At 54.6% G+C, this 27273-nt stretch overlaps 3 protein-coding genes across 8 annotated transcripts in view; all 3 read left to right on the top strand.

The window, feature by feature from the left end:
- The window catches only part of Hgs (hepatocyte growth factor-regulated tyrosine kinase substrate), a 16254-nt gene extending 7034 nt beyond the window's left edge, over nucleotides 1-9220 (top strand). For 2 of the 6 annotated variants that reach the window (XM_005350863.2, XM_026780580.1), the window contains exons 8-22: nucleotides 392-516; nucleotides 2613-2691; nucleotides 2770-2868; nucleotides 2959-3054; nucleotides 3687-3725; nucleotides 3838-3981; nucleotides 4075-4134; nucleotides 4559-4769; nucleotides 5023-5195; nucleotides 5269-5409; nucleotides 5488-5662; nucleotides 7873-8006; nucleotides 8086-8205; nucleotides 8323-8409; nucleotides 8677-9220. In XM_005350863.2, the coding sequence (XP_005350920.1) occupies nucleotides 392-516; nucleotides 2613-2691; nucleotides 2770-2868; nucleotides 2959-3054; nucleotides 3687-3725; nucleotides 3838-3981; nucleotides 4075-4134; nucleotides 4559-4769; nucleotides 5023-5195; nucleotides 5269-5409; nucleotides 5488-5662; nucleotides 7873-8006; nucleotides 8086-8205; nucleotides 8323-8409; nucleotides 8677-8787 (1794 nt within the window). In that variant the 3' untranslated portion in view covers nucleotides 8788-9220. The remainder of the gene's footprint in view (nucleotides 1-391; nucleotides 517-2612; nucleotides 2692-2769; nucleotides 2869-2958; nucleotides 3055-3686; nucleotides 3726-3837; nucleotides 3982-4074; nucleotides 4135-4558; nucleotides 4770-5022; nucleotides 5196-5268; nucleotides 5410-5487; nucleotides 5663-7872; nucleotides 8007-8085; nucleotides 8206-8322; nucleotides 8410-8676) is intronic. The other 4 variants (XM_026780583.1, XM_026780582.1, XM_005350864.2 and 1 more) reach the window with 2 other exon arrangements.
- A 294-nt stretch (nucleotides 9221-9514) lies between these two features.
- Mrpl12 (mitochondrial ribosomal protein L12) lies at nucleotides 9515-14078 on the top strand. Its single transcript, XM_013347595.1, has 6 exons — nucleotides 9515-9552; nucleotides 9782-10081; nucleotides 10572-10758; nucleotides 10988-11077; nucleotides 13437-13574; nucleotides 13703-14078. The coding sequence occupies exons 1-6, from the start codon at nucleotides 9515-9517 to the stop codon at nucleotides 13817-13819; spliced, it is 870 nt and encodes a 289-aa protein (XP_013203049.1). The 3' UTR covers nucleotides 13820-14078.
- Nucleotides 14079-16718: 2640 nt separating this feature from the next.
- On the top strand, nucleotides 16719-24548 carry Slc25a10 (solute carrier family 25 member 10). The gene is made up of 11 exons (XM_005350867.3): nucleotides 16719-17195; nucleotides 19796-19915; nucleotides 20316-20430; nucleotides 20522-20570; nucleotides 20748-20789; nucleotides 21845-21888; nucleotides 22070-22140; nucleotides 22390-22482; nucleotides 22747-22824; nucleotides 23298-23354; nucleotides 23449-24548. Exons 1-11 carry the CDS (start codon nucleotides 17106-17108, stop codon nucleotides 23548-23550), a joined length of 861 nt encoding a protein of 286 aa, XP_005350924.1. The 5' UTR covers nucleotides 16719-17105; the 3' UTR covers nucleotides 23551-24548.
- Nucleotides 24549-27273: the final 2725 nt, after the last annotated feature.

Here is a 27273-nt window from a genome sequence, read left to right on the forward strand (position 1 = left end):
GGTTTCTCTGTGGTTTTTGGAGCCTGTCCTGGAACTCAGATCTGTAGACCAGGCTGGCCTCGAACTCACAGAGATCCGCCTGTCTCTGCCTCCCAAGTACTAGGACTAAAGGGGTGTGCTACCACCGCCTAGCCTGTTGTTTATTTTTAATTCCTTCAAATGGTGGCTAAAATTGAGTGTCCTGTAAGCCTCCCATCCCTTTTGCTCTGCTTGTCCCTGTCCCGGCTCCCACTCACACAAGGGAGTTCTGGTAGGCAGTCAGCGTAACCGTAACCAGCGTCACTGGACCTGTCCCTGTCCCGGCTCCCACGCACACAAGGGAGTTCTGGCTGGTAGGCAGGCAGCGTAACCGTAACCAGCGTCACTGGACCTGTCCCGCTTTATCTCACAGCACCACTGCCGGGCATGCGGGCAGATCTTCTGCGGCAAGTGCTCTTCCAAGTACTCCACCATCCCCAAGTTCGGCATTGAGAAGGAGGTGCGCGTGTGTGAGCCCTGCTACGAGCAGCTGAACAAGTGAGTGTAGACTCCTGGGCCTCTCAGGCAGCCCCACCACCCCAAATTCTGGGACAGGTGGTGGACAGAATAACATGACCCCACAGTGGCCTAATCCACATAGCAGGTTCCAGACCAGCTAGGTCTACGTGAGTCCCTGTGTTAGAAGAACCAAAAGCAAAGGAAAGAACGCTTGCAGAAGAGGGGCGCAGGTGATAGAGACGTGTGTATGCGTGTATGCGTGTGCACAGGGGAACACGTGCAAGCCCCTCGCTTGGATTTCTCAGTTATGGTTCCCCTCCCCCTCATCCTTGTGTCCCCGGATGTTTCTGTTTTATTCTACATTTTTAGAATCTGTTGGGGTTGGGAAGGAGACATAGGTGGGCGTGAGTGCTGATGCTGTGTGTGTCTGTGGAGCTCAAGGGAAACTTTGTGCAGTCGATTCTCTTCCTCTGGGGGTCAAGCTTAGGTCTGCCATGCTTGCTTTCAAAGGAACTTCATTCCCACTGAGTGGTTTTGATGGCCCTAAAGTGAGTTGTGTGAACTTCATGGTCTTCTATGCTTGAACATGCCTAGTGTCCATTCCAAAAAGGCAGATGGTCTGAGAAGTCAGTGCTGTATTGTCACAGGACATGGGACATTGTGTTGCCAGCACCTGTCCTCTGGGTATTCCAGTTTGACCACTACCCTAGGAAGGTCCTTTGTGGCTTCTTGGTCCCTGTTGGGATATGCCAGGGTTTCAGAGTATATTTTCTGTATTATCGTACCTCGCCAGTCTCCTTAACCAGGACGGTGTTTTTAGCCTGTTAGTTGTGATGCACCTGTCTCCAGGGTCCGTCCCTCCATTGGAATCTAAGACTACTTGGTGCTTAGCTCGAGAGCCCCAGGCATGAGTCTGTGTCCCTCCCCCATCTGTCACTGATAACCTTTGACCAGTTGGGTGAGGAGGCTGCTCCCAAGGACACCCTGGTTTTTTGTCCCCTCCCCCTTTCTGTTTCAGAATACACTGACATTAAATTGATAGAGTTTGCTTTCCAGTGAGATCCACAGTTTTGAGAAGCTTCACATCTAGTCAGAGCCAACATCATAGAAGCAGATAAGAGAATGTGCTCCCAATCACAGTTTATAGCGGGACCCTTTCTTTTTCTTTTTTTTTTTTAGATAAATTTCTTTATTTTTAATTATATGTGTGTGTGTCTGTAGAGAATGTGCAGGTGTGTGAAGGTGCCTAAGTAGGTCAGATTCATCCAATCCCTCTGCAGTTGGAGTGGAAGGTAGTTGTGAGCTGCCCCATATGGGTGCCAGGAACCTGATCCTCTGGAAGAGGGAACATGCCCGTAACCCCTGAGCCATCTCTACCCCAGTGCAGTGGACTTCTGGCGTCCAGTTAGTCACACTGAACATGCCTGTAACCCCTGAGCCGTCTCTCCCCCAGTGCAGTGGACTTCTGGCGTCCAGTTAGTCACACTGAACATGGCGGCACATCACTTGTACAGGACACAGGTCTTGCTGAAAGGAGCTCTTTTTTCTTGAAATGGGAAGTGCCTTGATCGCACATGAGGCTGGGCCTCGGCTTTGCACAACTCTTGTTCTATTGGTAAAACCCAACCCTTGTTCTACAGAGGTCCATTCCTAACCATATCTTCGGGCTGCTCGGCTTCCCTCCTCCGCTGTGTGTGTGGACATGCTTTAGTGTGGTTTTTCCTTTAGAAATCCTGAGTATGCTATATATATGTGGCCCTCAGCCACACTTGTAGAGAAATCTCTGCTCTATATCACACTCCAGAAAATTCCTGGCCTGCCTGGACCTTGATGCCCTTTTTGGCATCTTCTGAGGGAAGGCCCATTGCTTGTCATGGCCGGTGCAGTCAGCAATGTCTAGGTGCTAAGAGAGCCCCTTGCTCAACTCAGCCAGGAGAGGGCCCGGCCTAGGCCAAGTGACTCACTCATGCTCTGCAGCTGGCTGAGGGGCCAGGGTCTCTTCTGCCATTCCTCGGACGTGGGCATGGAGCCACATGTCCCTGTCTGACCTGCAATGTCGGTCTTTGGAGATGGTGTGAGGAGTCCCTGGGAGGCTGGTGTCAGTGTCTGGTCACTTACAGCGTCTCTTGCTGCAGGAAAGCGGAAGGAAAGGCTGCCTCGACCACAGAGCTGCCCCCAGAGTACCTGACCAGCCCTTTGTCCCAGCAGTCTCAGGTGCGAGGCCCCTCCCATCCCTAGAACACTTTCTCACCTCTTCCTGGGCCCTTCTCACTTCGCCCTGTCTGTCTTCAGCTGCCCCCAAAGCGGGATGAGACAGCCTTGCAGGAAGAAGAGGAGCTGCAGCTGGCGCTGGCCCTCTCTCAGTCTGAGGCTGAGGAGAAAGAGAGGATGGTAAGCCACGGGGCGCTATGAAGGTCACCTTGAGTTTCCACAGCCACACACTCCCTTAATGATGTCTGCTCCTTCCTGATTCTGCCTCAGAGACAGAAGTCAACACACACAGGGCACCCAAAGGCAGAGCCCACACCCCTGGCCTCATCTGCACCCCCAGCCGGCAGCCTGTATTCGTCCCCTGTGGTGAGTTGTTTCTCACTTCCCAGGGATCACCAGGGGGGTTCTGCTGGTTTGGGGCTTTGTTGTAGGGGTACAGAGGGTACCGAGAGAGGCCCCCTGCCAGGGAGTATTACAGATCTGACCTTCTGGAGACCCACCTCCCTCCCACCCTCAGTCCTTGAACTAAACTCTCCTGGAGGCTCTGTGGAGCTCTTCACAGTAGCCAGCCACGAATGGGGGCCAGAGCTGGAAACAGCCCTGGTACCTGCTAGTTGAGGACACTCTTCCTCCTCCTCAGATTGTGAGCACGGCCCACACACTAGGGCTTCACTGTCCGTGTAAAGTGCTTTCACCTGCCCTAGGAAGTCAGTAAGGCCTGGGTGCTGCCCTCTACCTTAGTAAAGTTAAAGATTGATGCAAAACGTGACAGTTTCATGACTCAAGATCTTAACACTGTATTGCCAGAAGGAAAGTGAATGCCAGGCCCAAAGGCCCTGAGAAGGAAAGGGCTGGCAGGTGCCAGACGGGGTTAGAACATTGGCCAGCCCTGAGAGCTGCCGTCCTTTGGTGCCGTCTGGGTCCTTGTGGGATTGACTACTTGGGGATCACATCACCCCTTCAGCCTGTCGCTCCTCAGACTCTGTTTGTCTCCCCAGAACTCATCAGCACCTCTGGCTGAGGACATCGACCCTGAGGTGAGTGGCACAGTGTGGGGCTGCCCTGTCCTGTTCCCGACCACAGCCATAACTCCCTCTCCTGTTCCCGACCACAGCCATAACTCCCTCTCCTTTTCTTATTGCTTTGCAGCTTGCACGGTACCTCAACCGGAACTACTGGGAAAAGAAACAGGAGGAGGCACGGAAGAGCCCCACACCATCTGCCCCTGTGCCCTTGACGGAGCCAGCTGCCCAGCCTGGGGAGGGGCATACAGCCCCCAACAGCATGGTGGAGGTAAGAGGCTCCTCTGCACTCTTGACTGCCAGTTCTTAGAGCCAGATACGAAGCTGGCCAAAGATGCCCTTACTTAACTCTGATCTCTTCCAGGCTCCTCTTCCAGAGACAGACTCTCAGTCCATAGCTCCCTCCAGTGGCCCCTTTAGTGAGGTAAGCTTTGCCTCCTGTCCTGGTTGGAGGGCTATGTCAGAGCAAGGAGTCTCATGCTCCAGCTGTCCTGCAGTCCCTAGTGTTCCAGAGCAGCTCAGAAGAGGGCCTCCCTATCCCCCAACTTCTGAGCTGGTGCCAGCCATACCCAGGCAGAGGTTTCTCCCCAGTTCTGCGCTGGTGAGCAGTGTCCTGGTGGACAGGAACCTCAGGTTGTCTTTGTTACTTTGTGTGTAGAGCAGGATGCCAACGATGCTCACTTGTCAAGCAGGTTAAGGACTGGATCATTTGTCCGTGCCAGGCCCTAAACACAGTGGGCCATGCCTGTCTGCCAGCCTAACACCTTTTTAGGGACACTTCTAGGCTTAGCGGGCGTGGTGTGCACCCCTGATGTGGTGTTGCTCAGCCCCCTACTTTGCCTCTCCAGCAGTACCAGAACGGGGAGTCAGAGGAGAGCCACGAGCAGTTCCTCAAGGCCCTACAGAATGCCGTCACCACTTTCGTCAACCGTATGAAGAGCAACCACATGCGGGGCCGCAGCATCACCAATGACTCAGCCGTGCTGTCACTCTTCCAGTCCATCAACAGCATGCACCCGCAGCTGCTTGAGCTGCTCAACCAGCTGGATGAGCGCAGGTGTAGGTGTCCAGGTGCCCTGCAGGGGCTGCTTCAGCTCCCAAGGCAGTAGGCTTGTGAGCCCCATCCGGTGGTTAATTGTTCCTGGGGTCTTGTGAGACCCTGGGTTCCACTGAAGCTCTTGGGAGGTGGTCCCATTGGTGGGGCCTGCTCTGCTCCTTTTTATCTACAGCCCTGACCAAGCAGAACAGAAACCCATACCAGCTAGGCCTGCAAGCTGTGAGAGGGCTGAGCTGCCCTGTTCTCTGCACACAGTGTACTACGAGGGGCTTCAGGATAAGCTGGCACAGATCCGTGATGCTCGGGGAGCCCTGAGTGCCCTGCGTGAGGAACACCGGGAGAAACTGCGCCGGGCAGCCGAGGAGGCCGAGCGCCAGCGTCAGATCCAACTGGCACAGAAGCTGGAGATCATGAGGCAGAAGAAGCAGGTGTGGCACCCGACCTGGGATATGGGTAGGGGAGGCCCAGGCTGGCCTGACCGCCTCCTGTCTGTTGCTGCAGGAGTACCTGGAGGTGCAGAGGCAGTTGGCTATCCAGCGCCTGCAGGAGCAGGAAAAGGAGCGGCAGATGCGCCTGGAGCAACAGAAGCAGACTGTCCAGATGCGTGCCCAGATGCCTGCCTTCCCCTTGCCTTATGCCCAGGCATGTGCTGCCCACCCCGCTTTGCCCCTCCTGGGCCAAGGACAACCCCTCTGACTGTTGGCTCTTCTTTGTTTCTAGCTCCAGGCTATGCCCACAGCTGGGGGTGTGCTCTACCAGCCCTCAGGCCCAACCAGCTTTCCTGGCACCTTCAGCCCAGCAGGCTCAGTAGAGGGCTCCCCAATGCATGGTGTGTACATGAGCCAGCCAGCCCCAGCCACTGGCCCCTACCCCAGCATGCCTGGCAGCACAGCAGGTAACCTTGCCAGCTTACAGAGGGTCATGACAAAGTGTCCAAATTCTCTAAGTGAATATTTTTCTATAATTGTTTTTTTCTGTCCATATGGAAACACGTGTTCATATACACACACAACTCCTTTCCTGATCTGTTCTAGATGAGGGGCAGGTGAAGCTCCTTCACCCACAGTGCATTTCCTAAAGTCAGGATGTGCTCACAGACAGGAGACATTGGATCACACACTGCCCAGGGAAGATGTCTGTGCTAACAGAAAATCCCCTTGTTGCTGACAGTCAGGCTGCTGCACCTTGTTCTCTTCCAAACTTTGCCCGTTCTGTTTGTACCACATGGTGCCTACTTGAGACCCTCTGAGCACGGTCCTGTAGTTGGCAAGTTGCCTTCAATTTGGTTTGTCTGGTGTTAGTACTTGCTGGGGCCGTGGACTACACCTCTAGTCAGAAAGGCACAAGATGGAACTTTGGCATGTGGGGTACACTGCGTTGCTTAGTTACATCCCTGCTAACTGGGGTGGGCTCAGCAGGCATCTCGTCACTTCTGTGTGACTGAGGCGGGTTCCACGGTCATCACATCTGTTTCCATTATCGCCAGGTACCATTTTAGAAAAGACCTTGAGACTGGAAATGCCCTGGTACTCAGACTCCTGCATCTTCTAAGTTTTTCTTGAACTTCTGTTTGCCAAGTAGTGCCTTTCTCTTAGCCATCATCCTTCCAGAGGAAGGATGTACTTGCCCTTTTCTGCTCTTGTCATTTATGTAGGTGTGAACTTTCTCTCTGTAGAAAGGAACTCACTCTGTAGACCAGGCTGGCCTCGAACTCACAGAGATCCTCCTGCCTCTGCCTCCCGAGTGCGGGATTAAAGGCGTGCGCCACCACGGCCCCATTATTTATTTTCTGAGATAGGGTTTCACTATGTAGGCCTGGCTGGCCTCGAGTCAGAGGTCCCCCTGCCTCTGCCTTCTGTGTGCTGGAATTAAAGTGTGTGACATGGTTTCATGTTTTTCATTATGTATATGTTTGTGTTTCTGTCTGAGTGTGTGCATGTGAGTGCAGGAACCTTCAGGGGTCACAGGAGGTCTCTGGAGTCTTTAGAACTGACATGGGAGCTAAGATCTAAACTTGAATCCTCTATAAGAGGAGTGTGCTGTGAGCGGTGGTGGTGCACACCTTTAATCCCAGCCCTTCGGAGGGAGGCAGAAGAGGCACATATCTGAGTTCCAGGCCAGCCAGGGCTACACAGAGAAACCCTGTATGGAAAAACCAACCAAACAGAGGAAGAGTGTGCTCTTTTAACTGCTGAGCCATCTCTCTGTCCCCGTTTCTTTTGACTTTAATACACATATTATTGTTGGTAGGACCCATGTGAGTCTGCCAGCCACTTCTATAACCTTGACTGGCCTGTCACTTTCTGACCAGGGTAGCTTGGTACTCTGCTTGGCTTGTCCATTCTTCAGATCTCTGTGATCCTGCTTCCTCTTTGTGGGGACAGCCATTAGAAGCAGTATCTCAGGCTGCGCATGGTATGTGCAGCTACAACCCAACACTTGAGAGGTCGAGTCAGGAAGACTCTGTTTAAGAACTGTGTTCCACTCGAAAAACCAAAAAAAAAACCAAAAAAAAAAAAAAAAAAAGAACTGTGTTCCACACAAACAGTGAAGCCATGGGTTCCTAGGATATGTTGACAGTTTCTCAGTCACAGAGCACACTGGTTCACGTTAGTTCTTCTCGTCCTGACAGCGTGGGGTGCCCTTCGTTTCCCCTGTGTATTGGTTCGTTTCTGTCCCACGGAGTCTTTCCTGGAATATTAGCGTGTTTGTCTTTGTTCCTCTCATCTGGATTGTGAACTCCCAGTTATGAGCTCCAGGAATCTCATGTCAGCTCTCCCTGGCCCCTTCCCTTCACTGCAACTGCCCCGTGTTTCAATGCAGTTTGAAGGGAGGGGGTGTGGCTCAGGTAGAGCACCTGCCTATCATGTTCAAACCCCTGGCTTCAGCCCTCAGCGCTACAAAAACAAAAGTAATTAGGGCCATTTTTTTTTCTGCTTTCATGTTCTTTTAGGACCTACTTCCCCTTGTTGGCTTTACCTGCCTTTTATAAGTGAAGCATGTACTTGGTTCTGAAAGTCACAACAAAAGAAAAACCCCAGGGAAAGGCATTGTCTCCCCCCTCTGTCCTTCCTGACCTAAAGCAGCTCATCTTTCCTGTTACAGATCCCAGCATGGTCAGCGCCTACATGTACCCAGCAGGCGCTCCTGCGGCACAGGCAGCCCCACAGGCCCAGGCTGGGCCCACCACCAGCCCTGCCTACTCCTCCTACCAACCCACTCCAACCCCAGGCTACCAGGTATGTGGGCAAGGTCACCTCCTCTCCTCTACTCCCAGCCCTTGTCTGTTCCCTCATTCCCCCCCCCCTCCTTCCATAGACTGTGGCTTCTCAGGCCCCGCAGAGCCTCCCAGCCATCTCCCAGCCTCCACAAACCAGCACCATAGGCTACATGGGGAGCCAGCCAATGTCCATGGGCTACCAGCCGTACAACATGCAGGTAAAGAGGCCTAGTCTCTGCTGGGCATAAGATGGGTTAGCAGAGGACAGGTCCTCCCCTCCTGGGCCCTACTGGTCACAGACTACTAAGTGTTGGGCTCAATCTTACTCTCCACAGAATCTTATGACCACCCTTCCAAGCCAGGACGCATCTCTGCCAGCCCAGCAGGCCTACATCGCAGGGCAACAGCCCATGTACCAGCAGGTGAGCCGTCTTCAGGCCACTTCCCTGAGCCTCAAACCCTTGCACTAGGTTTATACTCAGGGGCTTTTCTCATTCATCAGAATGAGGACATGCAAGTCAATGCAAACACGTATGTACATGTGCTTGCATAGCAAAGACAGACTTACACCAGCCTCTTGAGTGCCTTGGCACTGTGGGTTACTCTGTGCTGCAATGAAGCTTGCTCTAAACAGAAACTCTTGTGTGTGGACAGAAGGGTGATGGGGCTTGTCTGCTCTTCCTCTCCAGATGCCACCTGCCACTGGCCCTCCCCAGCAGCAGCCCCCTGTGGCCCAGCCACCGCCTGCACAGGGACCGCCAGCCCCGGGCAGTGAAGCCCAACTCATCTCATTCGACTGACCTTGAGTCCGGCACTCACCACCCAGAGTAACACTATGGTTCACCAGGAACCACCCATGTGTCTAACTAGCCATTTCCTCCCTGTGACTGCCCTGTAGTGTCCCTTCTCCCATGAGCAAGGGTTGGGCCTTCCCCCTTGGCCCTCGTCCCTGTCCTCAGTGGTCTGGCTCCTTGTCACTGGCTCCCTGCTTTGATCCTGATGCAGTCTGCCTTCCCCAGGGCTGGAACTCTGCAGGGCAGGTAGGACCTCCTCTGGGGAGTGCTGCTGTGTGGGGCCTGCCACAGGTGACTGCTGTCCCAGAGTCTGATGTGAACTGTGTTGTCCAGGCATGGTTCCTGCACAGCACGGTGGAGGCGTCAGGCATGTCTAGCTTCCCTACTCCTCCGTTGTCATCTCCAGTGCAGAACAGTGCTAATAAAGTGTATTTCAGAAGCTGTTGTGAGTGTTTGGTGCGGCAGTGTGAGGGTACTCTTCATTGCAATAATCTGCATCAGTCCTGGAGCTTGGGAGGTGCGGGGTGAGAGGCCTTGGATGGTCTTCTTGCTGGTGGGCACTCTGTATTGACTCCCGTGGCACAGAGTATCACCCAGCAGTTGAAAAAGGGCTCAAAGATGGGCTTTTACAGCCTCAGTGGAGTCAAACCACTGCTTACGTTTTCAGTTCTCAGTATCTCACCCTGGAAAACACATTTCAGCCTGGTGTTTGGTGAGGATATCCAAGCCGTAAATGTCGTGCTTTCCCTCCCAGCTAAACGTCTGCTTTGGGTGTGCATTCAAACCTGGGGGAACAGGCATGCGCTCTGCACGTTGGGGAAAGGGTGACAGGTTTCTAGAACAATGGAGTGGCCCTTCGTTTATGCTTGGGGCACTAGATCCCTGGATTATAGCGTTAATCTCTTGGACGTCTGAGCTGAATTCAAGGGTCTACGCGACGGTCTCCTTACGTAGGGGTCGCTGGCGCATTCCGCTGGCAACACAAAGGGCTGCCCTACAGGGTTTTCAGAGACACCGCTAGCCCAGCACTAATTCCGGGCCAAGACTGCGTCTGCGCGTCGCGTCGCCTAGTGCGTAATACCAGGCGCCGACCCAGCCTAGAGCAGCGGGCTTCGGCTCTAATGCTTGGAGGCCTCGCGGCTAGAGCGGCCCGGTCAGCTCGCCTGCTCCCGGCTAGAGCGCCGCTTCCGCACAGATCCGCGTGTGACCTTCCCGCCTGCGGAGCTATGCTGCCGGGGGCGGCTGGCCGCGTGTGGGGGTCGCGGCTTGGGCTGCGGGGAGCAGCGCTCCGCCTTGCCAGGTAGAGTGGGAGGCTCTGGAGCGCTGTGGCCGGGGCGGCGGGCCGGAGCAGGTCCGGAGGGCGCGGGTGGCGGGCGCATGGCCACCTTCCGCGGCCCTGCTGGTGGGGCGTGGAGAGGACGGCTCGGCCTGGGCGACCTTGGGCACAGGTAACTTTCGTCCCAAGCTTCCCGCCCCTGCGACCCCGGCCGTGCACGGCTGCGTAGCTCGAGCCCGGAGCCTTGGAATGCTTGGTGCAGCAGAATGCACCCGCTAGGCAGATGTGTTTCATTCAAGCAGAAGCTTGCAGTTTCCGGCAGGATTGCCGGCATAATCTTGTGGGGTTCTGAGACTCTTTGGGAAACGTTGGGAAGCTTGGAAGGTCCCTTTTAGCCTCGGCTGGTGAATTCTGGCCCCAATGGTGGAGGACTGAGCACATGTATCTTTTGCACTCTCTGGTCTCCGCTTCTCCCCTTTTCGCGGGTCTGATGTCTGTCTGCACGGGGGGCTAGGCAACAGGTCCCCGGCGTCTGCGCAGCGCGACAGTTGAGGAGCAGCAGCCACAGAAGGAGTGAAGCCCTCGCGGGTGCCCCTCTCGATAATGCTCCCAAGGAATACCCTCCCAAGATCCAGCAACTGGTCCAAGACATCGCCAGCCTCACGCTCCTGGAGATCTCAGACCTCAATGAGCTCCTGAAGGTACTGGGAGAGCTCTCCACAGACCGGGACTAAGATCCCTGTCTTCTGTTTGTATTTTGGGAGTTTGATATTTTGCCAAACCAGGGTCAGAGGTCCATGTCTCTTCTAGATGTGTCCCGGGAGTTTGGCAAATTTTCAGATGTGCTTTTACTAGATGCCAGGGCCAGCCAGTCTTGTGCCTTCATTATGAAGAACAACCAGCCACTGAAACTTCTCTTGTGTCCCACAGAAAACGTTGAAGATCCAGGATGTTGGCCTCATGCCAATGGGTGGCATGATGCCTGGTGCCGTCCCTGCCGCAGCAGCAGCAGCCCCTGAGGTGAGCCTAGGCAACAGAAGGAGCCATTTCTGTGTGCCTAGTTACTGCTGATCTCAGCATGTGGCACGTTTCTCTAGCCCCTGCTTGGGTCTGCAGCTGTCATTAGTGTGTCCCCTTGTGCGCTTCCCCGCAACACCTCTGGGAACGCCACTCTGCCAGGGGCACTCGAGGTCTTGTTTTATTTATTGCTGTATGTATGTGGGTGGGTGTACACGTTACAGCTCGTGGGGAATGGTAAAGGGGGACACCTTTTAGGAATTCTCTCCTCCACGCTGGGTCCTGACGGTAAAACTCATGTCCACAAGTTTCCCCTTCATTCTGCGCTATGCTGGTGGGTAGACCTTACCTCATAAAGACAACGGTCTTGTGACTAGTTCATCAAACAGCAGTGCCGTGAGTGCTGTTGAAGGAAGTAGGCAAGGCGCAGGGATGCGGTCCTAGCGTGCCTGCTTCCTGTGTGAGGTGCACTTTGGCTTGGAGACCAACAGGCAGGCCGCTGAAGTTGGGTAGCGGCTGGAATTTCAAGGAAGGCCTCCACAAGCTGACAAAGAGAAAGTGAGGCGTTCCTCACAGCTCCAGCTGACGGGTTTCCAAGCAGTCTGTAAAATCTGAGTAGGGTCCGGGCATGGTAGCCGACACCCCTAATCCCAGCACTTGGAGATAGAGGCAGGTGCATGTCTGTGAATTCTAAGCCACCCAGGACTAGATTCAATCCTAATGTTTTGTTTTGTCATAAGGATTTATTTTTATTCGTGTGGGTGTGTATGTATGTCCGTGTGCCACATTTATGTGGGCGCCTAAGGGAGCTAGAAGAGGATGTTGGATCCCTTCAAGGTGGAGTTCAAGGCCCTGTGACCACCCCAAGTCACATGGGTGCTGGGAACTAAACCCATGTTCATTTGAGAGAACAACATACCTAACCCCTGAACTTCTGAAGCGAGGGTTGGATTAATTGTCTAGACTGGAGTACTATTGCCATTTGGTCCTGTATCAGGAAGCCGACATCCAGACATGACCTGGATGGTAGGACTGATCTGGGGCCTTGAGGTCTCCGTGCATCAGATCAGGAGTACCATGGGCTCTCCTGTCGCACTGTGAGCTAGCTTGGAAGAGTGGGGCTTAAAATGGTTGTCATTTAGCCAGGCGGTGGTGTCGCACACCTTTAATCCCAGCACTCGGGAGGCAGGCAGGCAGGCAGGCGAATCTCTGTGAGTTCAAGGAGAGCCTGGTCTACAAGAGCTAGTTCCAGGACAGGCTTCAAATCTACAGAGAAACCCTGTCTTGAAACACACACACACACACACAAAAAAACAAAAGAAAAAAGTTGTTATTATTGACACATAGGTTTTGTTGGCTGAAGACTGAGATAGTCCTGATTTTTCTATATCTCCAAAGCGTTTATTCTTCCTACCTCATAAGTACAATTGCTTGTTACCTGTGCGTGCTTGCGTGTGTTCCCGTGGGAGCCTCACCTGTGCGTGCTTGCATGCGTTCCCATTGGAGCCTCAGGCTCCATTCACCTTATTTTTGAAACATGGTCTCAGTTGGCTTGGAGTAACAAGACTCTTTCTGTTCCGCCAGTCAGCTCCCAAACAATGACACGGAGAAAGTTCAACCTTAGATTAGGCTTGTCAGCCTAGTTCTTTTAACTAAATTAACCCATTTATATTAATCTGCATTTTGTCACATGGCGTTACCTCTCTTTCATCCTTCGTTTCCTGTTTCCTCTTCACATTTCCTGTGTGCCTCTGTTTCTCCTCTTTGTTTCTGTCCCCAGAAATCCTGCTTATACCTCCTGCCTAGCTGTTGGCCAATCAGCTTTTTATTGCTCCAGTCACAGCAGTGCATCCTCACACACTGTCTGTATACCCTACGACAACGCCAGGCTGGCTAGCAGTGTGCCATTAGCACCCTCCCATTTAACTTGGCAGTGCTGGGGTTACAGGCACAATCTGCCATGCAGGGGCTCCAGGGGTCGGGCTCGGGTCCTCACCGTTGCAAGGCAAACCCTTCACCAACTGAGCCATCTATTCAACCCGCAAATTACAGTTTAAAGAGAGGTTAAAGTGAACCGGGCGGTGGTGGCACACACCTTTAATCCCAGCACTCAGGAGGCTGAGGCGGGTGACCTCTAAGCTCTAGAGAGGGCTGGGGTAAAATGTCAGGAGGTAAAAGGAGTGTGCAGCTTGTTTCAGGGCCTTGCCCTGTGGGAGTAGAAGCAGAGCTGATTGAAAGGGGTCTGGTACAGCTTTGTAGAGGGCAGAGCTCAGGATCTGCTGATGTTGCTGCAGGTCCTGGTGGGCGGCCTTTCCTCATCCTTCCTTACCCTACCTCACCCTACCTCTTTCCACTCCCTAAGGTGGCCGAGGCAGAAGACATCCCCAAACAGAAAGAACGGACACACTTCACCGTCCGCCTGACAGAAGCAAAGCCCGTGGACAAAGTGAAACTCATCAAGGAGATCAAGAACTATGTCCAGGGCATAAACCTTGTGCAGGTGGGACCCCATTCTGAGCCTTCGCCTATGCTGGGGGTGAAAGTCCTCGGGCTCTAGACCCTATTAGGATGGACTTCGTTATGACTATAAGTGCCACAAGCTCATTCATTACTGCTGTCTCTTTTTAGGCCAAGAAGCTAGTAGAGTCCCTGCCCCAGGAAATCAAAGCAAACGTGGCCAAAGCCGAGGCTGAGAAGATCAAGGCAGCCTTGGAAGCCGTGGGTGGCACTGTAGTTCTGGAGTGACACCCCCGTTCTGAGGACTTTTGGACTGGGGTCCCTGGGACCTGGGCAAGGCCCGCTCACCCCTGCTTCACTCCCAGGTGGGGTGTTGGGAGCAACAGCTACTGACACTGGAGACCGAGATCTGGGAGAGAGACAGGATGGACCTACTGTGATGGGGAGGGCCGCCACAGCTGTGCAGAGCTCTCCAGATTGCCTTGAGAACTTACAGAGTGAACACGCCCCTGTGGCTACTGAGAAAATACACTGTTGAGGCTGGGTGTGTGTGGTGAGTGGTGTGTGTGCCCGGGGTTGGTGGCGCAAAGGGTCATCTAGAGGCATGTGTTTCCCAGACCTTCCTCAGGCTGTCTGCCCCTGCCTCTCCTCCCTGTTGGTCATCTAGAGGTGTGTGTGTCCTGACTTCCTCAGGCTGTCTGCCCCTGCCTCCCCTCCCTGTTGGCGATGTTGAGGGTCTACAGCCATCCATCACTTCTATTGTGCAAGGACCCATCCTCTGATCCCCAAGGTTGGCAGATTTGTGTCCACGCAGGCTTAGCAGGGGCTGGTGTGCAGCTCGAGTTGGGGTTGGGGTGATCTGAGATTTGGATGTGAAATTTCCATTTAGATGCTTGGAGTTTGAAAAGCAACAAAGTGTAATAGTGATCCAACCTACCAAGACAGTCCGGGTCCAACATCACCCTAGTCAGGGTGGATGGAGGCTGAGCTGTTACCCCTAATGCCCAAGGCAAGGGGGCTTGTACATGGGGGATAAAAGTTCTGGCTGACTCACCAGACTGGAGCAAGGTGGCAGAAGGGTCTTGTATTTGCAAGTCTTGGAAGACCTGACTAAGCCTGAGGTGGGTCACCCCATGTGTAGCAATTTTTGTTCCTAGACCTCAGCAGAGCCTGGGAGAGGAACAGAAGTTTCTTTAGTTGGTCTTAGACCTGAGCCCAGATCCTCAGAGGTGTTTGAGAAGGTGCACCCTGGCCTTGGGCCTCCTGTTGGAAGAACGTTTGCAGTTTCTTAGAGAGACCAGGAGAGGGCGATGTGCTCAGCAGTGTTGCTCTGTGATGCCTCCGGAATCCCGGCAGCCCCACCCAGCTGTGGGCCAGTCCACTTCACATAACAAGGAACTGATTTCCCAGTGAACTCCTGGCCTCGGCTACTAGCATTGCCACACTGCCCGGGTTAATGATTTCCCAGCAGTACTTTGGGGCTGTCTCCACAAATGTGGCTACCAGGTGACCTAGGCATAACCTGCCTGATCCTGCTAACACCTGGGGCAGTAGTGCCAGATCTCAAGAACCCCAGGTTGGGCCTGTCCTGGGGCCTGGAAAGTTCACCTCGGCTCTGAGTATCCTCAGCCGGGATCAGCGTCTCTGATCAGGGGATAGAGTGACCACTGCTGACCCCGCTCCTGTGATTCTGGAATCTGAAGGCAGACCCGAGGGTGCGGGTGATGCCGATTGTGGTAAAGCACTCAACTGTGTGAAAGCTGAGCCCTTTCCCAAGCACTGCAAAAAAAAAAGTTGGGCCCTAACTTGACAGGTGAGGTCCCTCCCCAAGTCTGACCACCCCAGCCTTTCTCTGCCTGATCCAGATTACATTGTGGGCCCTAGATCACTGCGTGTATGTGTGTTGAGGCCAGTCTTAGCTGCCCAGTAAGAACCTGTCTCAAAGATAAAACTTAGTCCTTAGCTCCTGGCCTCGGTTTCTGTGTCAGGGCTTGTTTTCGCTCTGTACCATGGACTGGGGTCCTCTGGTCAGGGATAGATTCCAGCCCTCAGAGAAGGGTAGATGCATACACATCTGTAGTCTGGTAACCAGGTGAGACTAGACAGCTGTGGGCATAGCTTTGTTCCCGTGCTGAGTTAGCCTTGAACAAGGCCATTCCACTGTTTGTTTCTGGGAAGATCAGTCAGGCCTGAGCCTACCCAACCCTCGGTCCTGTGGCTCAATGTGTCTCACACCCAGTTCCTCTCAGTTCCTGGGCAGGGCTGGTCTGTATCAAGACCAGGTGCTGCTTCTGGTCTCTCAGCAACCCATGGAGCTGACCTGGGGACCTGCCTATCCCCAAGGTGCGCATGGTCCCCTACCAGCTGCAGGAGAAGAATGGATCCAGTGTGAAGTGACCCAACCCCCTTGCTATAGATCTCATCCGCGAGTGTAGTGTGCCCTGGGCACGGGAAGGAACGCCAGGACAAGTGAGATGCCAGGAGCTCCCCTGTCCTGTTATCTTGGTGCCCTGACAAAGAGCATCTCAGCATGGGAGGCCGCCTGGGGTTCAGGAAGACACAATTTGCTCCCTTCCACCTCCCTCCCTGCTGTGAAGCTGGGCACTGGGTGGCAGGACTGGATACTGCTGGGCGGGAGCTGTTTGCCAGGTGTTTCTCTGCATCAAATAGAGACCAAGTCAGAGCTGCAGGGGAGGTCTTTGTTAACTCATATAGCCAGACTTAAAGCAGCCTTGGGACTTGGAATTCACCTTGCCTAGCAGGTACATCCTTGGGCTAGGAGCATACACGGATTTCTTTGCCAATTGTTGGGAGGTGGGGATGGACTTCTGGCCGGTAGATTGGAGCTGCCTCCTAGGAGCCTGAGCCATTAGCCAACCATGAAGACTTCACAGCTCAGAACCTTCTCCATGGCGGCCGCCTAGGGCTATGTCCACAGCAAAACTTGAGCCGAGTTGCTCTTGGCAGGGACTCACTGGGTGTGTGGCATGGGGGAGGAGCACCGCTATCCTTCACTGAGAGTCTTTTGTCCGTGGTTTCTATTTAATTTGCAAGCCGGCCCCAAGAAGGTTTCCATCCCCCTACATCTGGGCGGGGGCTGGACTCTGTGGTCAGGGGGATGGGGAACCGAGGTCCATTGCTGCAGCACGTGTCCTTTGCCTGGGTAACACACGAGTCAGCGCCAGGGTGCAAGTTCAGACTAAGGCTAGGGGGGCTGGTAGGAAACCAGCCTCCCGATGGGTGGAGGATGGCAGACGACCTTCGGATCCGCGACCCAAGCCATAATCTAGAGAATGGATGTGGCTATGGTCTAGTTCCAGGGGTTTCACGGTCGTCTGCGGCGGACCCCCTACCTCGGCCCCTTGCTGCCTCCGCTTTAAGAGGGTGGGCGGAGCCTCCCAAAGCCCGAGTCCTGCCGTGGGTGGAGTCCGCCAGGCCCCGCCCCTGGGGCCGCGCGGGCGCATTGGTTGCACCAGGCGCGGGCGCTCGGTGGCACTTTGAACCGGGTGTCAGGAGGCTGGAACCGGAGTTGTGGTGCTGACCCGGGTTGGGCCAGGTCGCTGCTGCTCTGGCCATGGCCGAAGCACGGGCATCTCGCTGGTACTTTGGGGGATTGGCCTCCTGCGGGGCCGCCTGCTGTACGCACCCGCTGGACCTCCTCAAGGTGAGCCTGAGTCTCAAGGCCGAGCTTGCGCGTGAGCCCAAGGCGCCGGGGACCGTCCTCGGCCTGGCGCCCACAGGACGCCTGCTGCGGCCGCCGCTTGATTGCGCACCCAGTAATTACCGCCACGCTGGCCTGAGCCCTGCTCTGCGCCGTCGGGCTCGGGCCTGCGGGCGCCACTACGCTCGTTTCCCAGTAGGCAGCGGTGGAAAAGTCCCCGGGGACCCTCTGCAGATGGGTCTCTCTGGGGACAGGCGACGGAGACATCCCCAATCCTCAGCTTACCAGCTGGTTCTCCCCCATCTTTAACAGATGGCTGTCTGTCCCGCCTCTGCGCTCCGAGCCGTTCCTCGGCGGCAAACATTCTACAACTCTGGTAAAAAGTTGAGGGTAGAGATGCAGGGGACACAGGTGTTGGAACTTAAAGACCAGCCTGGTCCCAGCGGCAGAGCTCCCCTGCCTGCTTAGCACCCCCTACGGTGCGGGGCGAAAGTGAGGGCGACGGTGGTGGTGCTGTGACCTCGGTCATCTGCTTCCGCCTGAACGGGTGACACGCCAGGATCAGCACGCCCCCAGGTGAGCGAGGAGACCCGGCATTCACCGGGCTCAGCATAAGAAACAAGGAGGCAGAGTTCCAGGCTAGCCTGGTCTACAGAGCGACTTCCAGGAAGGGCCAGGACTACACAGAGAGATCTTGTCTCGAACCTTACGCCCCTCAAAGAAAAAAAAAAAACAAATGAGACACGTGGGTTTGTGGGATTTTTGTCTTTTTTTTTCCCTGTTTAAAAATAGACGCTTACAGAGCAAACTAAGACAGCACTCTTCCTGTTCCCCAGGGCCAGGGAAGGCCCCGGGGGATTTTTTTCCCTGACTGTTTGTTTGTTCAGAGAACAAAGATTTGGACCCCTCTACCCAGGGGGCTCTGACTGCCGTTTTCCTGAAGCCCCACGTTGGACTGGCCTCTGAGCTTTGAGCTGATCTAGTCTCTGTGTCTACCACTTGAGGTTCCCCGCTAGTTTCTGTCTCTGCCTGGGACCCTGCTTCCTAAGAAAGGCTGTCGCTTTTTCTTTTCTTTCTTTTCTTTTCTTTCTTGTTTGTAGCCCAGGCTTGCCTTGAACTTGTTATACAGCTAAAACTGGCTCTGGATTTCCGTTCCTCCTTCCTCTACCTTCCAAGTGCAGGGATTTCAAACATTCATTATCACCCTCAGCTTTTCTGATTAGTAAGAATGCTGGCCACTGGGTACAAGGGAGGATTGGAACCTTACTTGTCCTGTGAGTGGCGCACACAGGTCCAGCCCCTGGGCACTGCCACTGCAGGTGGTGTAATAGCAAGAGTACTGGTTACTGTGGGAGCGACTTCTTGAGGATATTTTCCTTTCCTGGCTGTGTCTGTACCTGCAGCCCTCTCCATGGGGGTCAGGCTCAGTGGCTACAGTAGGCCTGGGCCCTGAAGGCCTCTCAAGCACCCCACTCCTGGCCTGTCCTCTTGAGTGTTGACCGGCTCCGCTGCTTCTCAGCCCCGCCCCCACTCAGGTGTTCCCTGGGAAGAATGGTGCCTGGAGGATCAAGAAAGGCTGCCATGGAAGCCAGGACACCCTTGCTGGACCCGCGCCAGTAGACAGGCGGTGCCCAGCCACAGAGGAGGCAGTGGTCAGGGTGTTCCAACAAGGATTGCTCACAGAGACCATTGGAAAACTTGTGTGCAAAGACAGGATCTTACTGTACTTGAGACTGTCCTCAAACTCAGCATCCTCCTGCCTCAGTCACTTGAATGCCTGAGTTACCGTGCCAACTTTAAAACTTGTTTTGGAGTTCCTTCGTGTGTGCCCTCTGCCCTGACTTGTTACCCTCATACACGGGAGCAATTGCCCTCAGAGCCACCACTCCCTGGATAGGTGGCTTAAATCCTCTGTCCCTCTTGACCCACATACTGCAAGGTGACACTGCTGTTGCTGAGAACCACGCCCCCTCTGTCCGCACCGTCTTACCTGTTTTCCTGCATGAGTGTGACCATGTCTGAGCCGCACTTGGCTGTGACCAGGCTTCTTTGGGAACTGACACACAAATGCTCAGGACCGGGTCTCCTGAGCCTGAACTTCAGTAGGCCACCAGTAAGGGGGTGGGAGCGAGGCAAGGCCCTGAGAACAGTTAACTGTTGTTGCTACACAATGAAAGGGAACCATCGCAGGCCTGGGACCAGCCTTAGACCCTTTGGAACCGCTCTATTGCCCCTGTCTTAGCTTCCTCACCCCAGCCAGGCAGTGGTGGCGCACACCTTTAATCCCAGCACTCGGGAGGCAGAGGCATGCTGATCTCTGTGAGTTCGAGACCAGCCTGGTCTACAGAGCTAGTTCCAGGACAGGCTCCAAAGCCACAGAGAAACCCTGTCTCAAAAAGCCGAAACAAACAGAAAGCTTCCTCCCGTCTAGGCCTGCGTACTGACAGCTCAGACCACAGCTTGTGGACCTGGAAATGACTAATCCTTGAAATTACCTTTGGAGGCGTAGGCAGCCATCTCATTACAACTTTGTTTCTAGCTTGTGGCCGGGTCAGAGCTCCGCTCTGTGGGAACGTGACTGTACCCTCCTTGCCTGTCCGCAGGTGCACCTACAGACGCAGCAGGAGGTGAAGCTACGCATGACGGGAATGGCGCTGCAGGTGATCCGAACCGACGGCATCCTGGCGCTCTACAACGGCCTGAGCGCCTCGCTGTGTAGACAGGTGCGTGCACTGGTCTTGGCTCGCTGTCAGGGCTCATGATCCACAACGTTCTTTCTCTCTTGTTGACATCAGCTTCCCAGGCCTTGGCACCAGCCTCTCAGGTCCTGCTTCTGGGCTCAGTCCTGTGAAGGAGCCTTAGGGAGCTCCAGCTGCTTTCTCTTCCCCTTCAGGTTTATTACAGAAGAGACACAGGGTGGGTATGGGACAGGGGTCTGCCTTCCACTTTCAGATGGGAAAACTGAAGCTAAAGACAGCTGGGGACAGCACCTCTGGCTTGTGAATTGGCTTGGCTACTTGCAAACTGAGTGACCTTAGAACAGTCACTTGGTGTCCAGGGCCCATGGGACGATGGCTAGGCTGGGGGGAGTGCCCAGTCCTCTGAGCCAGGCCCCCTCCCCAGATGACCTACTCCCTGACTCGGTTCGCCATCTATGAGACCATGCGGGACTACATGACCAAGGACAGCCAGGGGCCTCTCCCCTTCTACAGCAAGGTGCTGCTGGGCGGCATCAGTGGTGAGCACTGGGTAGTCGGGGCAAGGGCCGGGCAGAGGTCCAGGACGCCGGGAACCATCACATAGTGGCCTTGGCGTTTCTGTCACCACAGGTTTAACTGGAGGCTTCGTGGGGACCCCAGCAGATTTGGTCAACGTCAGGTTTGTGCCTATCGTCCCCCAGGGTCACGGGCTCCCTTGTCCGCCATGCAGTCCCTGAGCCTGGGTTTGTGGCAGAGCCAAGTCCTGTGATCCTACCCAGAACTCGGGATCCCGGTCAGTGAGTTGACCTGGGGCCTAGGGGCTCACCCGTCCCCACCTGCCCTTCTGTTGTTTCAGGATGCAGAACGACATGAAGCTGCCCCTGAACCAGCGGCGCAAGTGAGTGGGAAACCGGCTTTGCCCCAGTCAGGGAGGGGAAGACCCTGCAGAGCTCTGCTCTGACTTAACCAGGACTCCCATACTGCACGTGGGTTTTATGAAAAGGGGAGCTGGTGGCTTTAGATAATATGCTACCCTGGGGTCACTAAGGGGTGTCCCTTGGTCCCCCTAAGGCCTTTAGGTTCTTTCTTATGGAAGAATCTCACTAGGCTGAGGGCCAGTCCCCATACCTGCCTTCTGGAATTTGCTGACACCAGGACTGTCATCTAGGGCTGAGCCTCTTTGTAGCTGAGGATAGCCCAAATCAGATATCTAAGTGCAGGGCCACCCAAGCCTCAAAGCCCGTGGAGTAAGACACATTAGAGAACGGCTTACAGCCAGGAGGCCTGGGTAGAAGTGGCCCTCCTCTTCCACTCCAGGTCAGCCCCAGGAACGGGGAGCTTTGGGGTTGGGGTCTTCTGTGGCGGCCCTTTGTCCTTCCTGGGGTATCCGTCCGTTCTCGTCATTATTATCTCAGTTTCCTTCAGCCTTGGGGCGCCAGGCTGTTTCTCGTCCCGCCTCCCCCACTTTTGCTCAGGCTCTCCTTGAGCTCCAGCTCCTCCTAGCTTGGCCTCCACAAAGCTGATCCAGTTTCTTATTTTCATTTTGGGATAGGGTCTCGTTCTGTAGCGCAGACCGAGTGCTGGGATTACAGGCGTGAGCTGCCGGGCCTGGCTAGTTTCTGGCTTCTTGTTGGTTCCCCCTTGGGTTCACTAGCCCAGAGGGTGGGTGATAATCTGTGCTAGAAGCCACAGCAAGCCTGGGATCCTGTGGGGAAGTGGAACCTCCATCCGAGGAACAGCAGAGCAGACCACCAAAGCTTTGCCCACAGGCAGATCGAGCTTGAGCCCATGGGGGTCACTTCCTGAGCTTTCCCTGGGAGAGGCTTACAGGCCTGTGAAATACCCCATTGAGTATGACGCCACGCTGGAGTCCTGTGGCCCACAGTGGCTTTTCTGGCGTGTAACCCTGCAGAACATGTGGTAAATCTCACTGACCTGTCTTTCCCACCGCAGCTACTCTCATGCCCTGGATGGTCTGTACCGTGTGGCCCGCGAAGGTGAGAGGAGAGGAAGTCTACATTGTTGTAAACGTGTATGGATTTGAATACATGTTTACGTGTGTACTCACTGTGCCTGAGCTGGTGGGCTTGGGGTGGAAAAGCAGCCTGTGGGGGGCAGGCAGGGTGGGGAATGAGGTGTCATATAGGGGTTGATGTCACCCCTCGATTCCTCCTGCAGAAGGCCTGAGGAAGCTCTTCTCCGGAGCAACCATGGCATCCAGCCGCGGGGCCCTCGTCACTGTGGGCCAGGTGGGTTCCTGTGCAGAACGGGGCTTGCGGACAATATCTCTGACCTCTGTCGTCAGGGATCACAGAACACAGCAGCGGGCACTGGGGACCTTGGGGAGATGCCCACTATCCTGGGGAAGGGTGGGCAGCCTACATCTGACTCTCACCTGCGTGTCCAAGTGTGGTGATGGAGTCCCTGGGGACCCTGTCTACTCTCCCTGGGTCTGAGAGCTCGTCTTTAGCTATAACTGTCCTTGTTCCTCCCTGTAGCTGTCCTGCTATGACCAGGCCAAGCAGCTGGTCCTCAGCACTGGGTACCTATCTGACAACATTTTCACCCACTTCGTCTCCAGCTTCATTGCGGTAAGTGCCCCAGCGTGGTCGGAGGAGGCTGAGGGTGGGTGGGGTGAGCCTGGTGCAGCCTCTCTGAGGCCGTGTTTGGGAACCAAGTTCGTTCACAGGTTAGCCCAGGCCGGGATAATTCCTGTTTCCCTCTCCTAGGGACTCGGGTCTTGGCAGCACTGGGTCACTCGGGGATGGGGCAAAGGGCTTTTTTAAAGGTATCCTGTGGGCAGTGAGGGCTTGGGGGTGCCTGAAGGCCCACTGGTGACAAGTTCCCTCCTGCAGGGCGGGTGTGCCACATTTCTGTGCCAGCCCCTGGATGTGCTAAAGACACGCTTGATGAACTCTAAGGGCGAATATCAGGTAAAGACTGGCGCCAGGCTCCAGGGCTGGCCGGAGCTCCCGCCGTCTACTGCCATTCTCTGGAGCCAGGACCCTCTCAGCTTCAGCCCTCATGGGGACCCAGAGACAAGGCTGTTGTCCCCTGTTCCCTTCTAGATGCTCAACTCTGGGTAGCACTTGCCTCAGGGTAGGGCTGTACTTTCCCTTCCTGTCTCCTTTAGATTTCTTTACCAGTTGACAGGGAAGCTTTTTACGCGGTAGGTAGAATCTGGCCTGTGTGTGGTCGGCGCCTTCAGAGCCATCTGGCTGGCTGTCTTCGGTAGCCCATCAGCTTGGCCTATGTGACTTTTACTCTTCTGTCCCATTGATGTCACAGCCTGAGCTGCTCTCATTTCGGCCCCTGTCACATTCCTGGGAGCCCTCAGAACCACCATGCCCTCCTCCTGCCTGGAGAGTTAACCTGTGCGTTTGAGTGACCTTTACTGTCTCTGTAGGGTGTCTTCCACTGCGCCATGGAGACCGCAAAGCTCGGACCACAGGCCTTTTTCAAGGTGGGCTGGGGCAGTGGGGCTGAGCCGTGGGGGAGCAACTGGGCCGGGTCTCCCTGGACTTGATGTTGCCACCACCGCTGTCTTCCTCACCCAGGGCCTCTTTCCTGCCGGCATCCGCCTCATCCCTCACACTGTGCTCACCTTCCTGTTCCTGGAGCAGCTCCGGAAGCACTTTGGCATCAGGGTGCCAACCTGACATCACCAGAGACATCTAGGCCACGCTCAGTCACTGTGCTGAGCTCCTTGGAAGAGTGGGAGGGGAGTGGACGCCCCTTCCTGGCCTGGGCCCGTGCTGTATCCCCAGCAGGCTTCTGTTCCTCCTACCCTTGGGCTGGCTAGCCTCTGACCCTGCCTAGGCCAGGGTTTAATTCAGTGGCCTTTGTCCCTTCCTTAGGCCCACTGGGGTGGAACCTCTGCCCTCCTTGCTCCCAGACTCTCCCCGTACAGGGCTTTTGCCCTGTATCCGCCTCATGATTCATTTAGGAGAAGAGGTCTGGCTCAGGCTGGCATTGCTGTCCCCGCCTCCCTGGCCGCTCTGCTGCCCTGCCCTGCCCTGCCCGGCAAGCAGGAGGAAGCTGACCACTTCCCACTCCCAGCTGGCCCTCTGTACACCGAGCAGAACCTAGGCGGTGTGGCAGCTTAGCACACAGACACTTTGGTCATGAGAGAGACTGTCGTGTAGTGTTCTTGAAGGCAGTACCTTCAGGAGAGGGAGCCGCAGCGAGAATCGCCACAGATGCCATGACAGTAGAGTCCAGAGAAGGTGCCGGGGGTTCCCATGGGCACCTGCTGCCTGCAGCCTTGGCTGCTTTGATGGTCAGTTTTGTTGAACCCTCCCACTCAGCAGCTACTACCCTCGTCAGGAACTGGCTGTGTCCCTTGCTGTGCCCTCCCATGCCTGGGGGGGGGGTGGGTGCTGGTTGATCTGGAGCCATGATGGCTCGTAGGTTCCCTCCAAGGATTTGTCTTCCTATTAAATGGCAGTCACCCCTCACCACCCCCGGGCTTCAGCCTGGTTTCCCCAGATGGGGTTGGGTTCATCACGAGGTTGTGCTTGCTCTATGCCCATTTCCCCCTCTCAGTCCCTTGGGCATTGGGTCCTCACCCAGGAGGTGGCAGTGGGCCCAGGGACACCCCTCTTTGGGATCTAATAAACCAAGTGACCTGGGAGACCTTTGTGTCTTCCCCACATGCTCCTTGCCTACTCAAGGTTGTCAGCTGTTCTCTGAGTTCTCTTGCTGTTTAGCCCAAAGCATCTACCAGATCAGGGTCTCCTTCTACCAGGGGGAGAGCCCATGGGAAGAAAGTTTAGAGGTCGGTAGGAAGGGAGAAAGGGTCGCCTTAACCAATAGTAGTAGGGGCCTCTGGAGTCAGTTCCCATGCTGCTGGTCACTGTCCAGCAAGCCCAGGAGAACTGGGGATGCCCTGGGGTCCACAGAGACAAAACAGACTGGAGCCAGGAGTATTCTAGGTGTATAAGCAGGAGCAAGATGCCAGCTAGGAGTGCCAGGGCTGCAGTTCTAAATGTCCCAAAGCCACTCTCAGTAAAGCAGGTGCTTGCATTCGAAGAAATCCAGTGGAGCCATAGCCCAGGTACTGTCGTATCATAGGTATAAACACTTAAGTGGACACCCCTGAAAACACTAAATTTGCCAAAGCTACAATTGTAATTTGTTACCCCTGAAAAGTGTAACATGAGCTGGAAACATAATGATACATAGTAGTCTTGGAACTCCAGATACCGGATAACTCAATTGTGAGGGTTTCAGTCTCCAAGGGGCTGGAGATCAGACCCTGGGCTTTATACCTACTAAGTAAACACTGACTGAGCAGCATGCCCAGCCTTGCCTAGGTGCCTCCAACAGGAGGGGCTGCAGCCCAGCTGGTCTCCAACAAATCCTCCTGCCTCAGCCTCCCAATTACGAAGATGACAATTGTGGACAGGTTCGGTGTCAGAATTAGGTTTGTACAGGGTGTTGGCTCATGCCTGCAGTTCCTGCACCAAGGGCTCCAGGTGCTGGCTGCTGAGGTCCTGACTCAGGGTGGGGTGGGATGAGCTTGTGATACCATAAGGTCCAACCCCAAAGCCAGGGGAGAAAACTAGGGTTCCACCTGTTGGTCACAAAACCATTACGTCGTCATGGGCAGGCTAGGCATCCTGCCTTCGAGCGAGAGGTGGGAGTCACAGATGAGCAGGACACTCTAGCTTAGAAGCCCACTCCTGTGGTTCTCCAGAAGGGCTGTTTCTCCAGACCCCAGCCAAGAACTCGCCTACACCAGAAACTACTGACTGTTCATGCTCTTCAGATTTGGAGCCCAGAACAGGTCATATCCGTGGGACCCAGGCCTCTGGGAAAGCCGATACACACCTAACCTCCCTTCCTCACAATCAGCCTTGCTAAGCAAAGCCTCCCTGGAGGCAAGAAAGTACCCAGTCTGGTTTAGTGGGGTTAGGCCTGGCAATAGGCCCTGCAGGGCAGGGTGCAAAAAGTCGATCCTATTGCATTGGCAAGCTCCAGGTAGGTCTAAAGAGACGCTGTCTCCAGAGGGTGGAGAGAGGAAGACTCTGAACACTGACCTCTGACTTCTAAACACGCACACGTGGGCAAGTGCACCCTCTCACACGTAAAAGGCTCTTCAGTAAATGGCTCCATGAAAACTGCCCCCGTGTTCAGAGATGAAGCTGGCCGCTTAGCCCACACCACACACACTTAGCAGCTCACAGACCCACAGGCAAGATGTCAGATACAGGGCTGGAGAGATGGCTCACGTCAGGTGGCTCTGGTTCCAGGGGTCCCGGTACCTTCTGGTCTCGGACCAGCACACATGTGACAAACAACACGTTCACACTGTCAGGTATAATCAGCACTAACGGAAACAGGTGAAAAGCTCTCCTGCTCCCCTGGGGCCTGACACAGCAAGTAGCTGGTCACACTTTGCCATTGGTCGCGACTCAAAGGAAGAAGCAGAAAGATTGCATTCTACTGGGGCGGGAAGCAGGAGTCCGCCCCCTTCTTACCAGTGGTCACTCTTGTTTTTGGTTGGTCTGGAGTTGGAGTGGAAACAATTAAGGAAGTTGAAATGAACGGTTTTGCTGTTGGGGTCTGCAGCTTCTTGTGGGGCAGTGTCTCACTGTCCCCGCTTGCTCTCTCCTGATGCTGGGGGTGGAACCTCTAGCCCAGTGTGTGGCAAACCCAGCCTACGCTTAGGCTGTACTCCAGCCCTCTTTTAAGATTTATTTATCTATTTTTTTTTTCCAAGACAGGGTTTCTCTGTGTAGCCCTGACTGTCCTGGAACTCACTCTGTAGACCAGGCTGGCCTCGAACTCACAGAGTTTGTCTCTGCTGCTTGGTGCTGGGATTTAAAATGTGCACCACCACTGCCCAGCTTTAACTGATTCTCTAAAAGTTAAAAAAAAAAAGTTTCCCTTGACTTTTAGGCAGAGTTCTAGTCCAGCCAGAACTGTTACACAGAGAAACACTGTCTCAAAAAACAAAAATTAGCCCTTGTCAGCTGATTCTGGGCAAGAGAGGGGCCAACAGGATCCCCAGCTTCTGACGCTCCAGCCTTCCTGGAATTGTTTATCAATAAAGATTTTATTATTGTTTTAGTGTTCTTTTTTGTTTTTGAAACCAGGGCTTGCTATGTTTGTAGCCCTGGCTGGCCTCAAAAAACTATCAAGTCTTTGGTCTCAACCTCCTAAGCTCTGAGGCTTCAGGCTGCCAAGCCCAGTTCTGTTACTTTTCTAGTTTGATTTTGTTTTATTTGAAACAAGGTATCTGTCTTAGTTAGGGTTTGTATTGTTGTGATGAAACACCATGACCAAAAGCAATTTAGGTTTAATTTGGCTTGTACTTCCCAAGTCACGACAGGAATTCAAGCAGGGCAGGCACTTGGAGGAAGGAGCAGATGCAGGGG

Source organism: Microtus ochrogaster, chromosome 7 (assembly GCF_000317375.1).
Source record: "Microtus ochrogaster isolate Prairie Vole_2 chromosome 7, MicOch1.0, whole genome shotgun sequence".
NCBI classification, from domain to species: Eukaryota; Metazoa; Chordata; class Mammalia; order Rodentia; family Cricetidae; genus Microtus; species Microtus ochrogaster.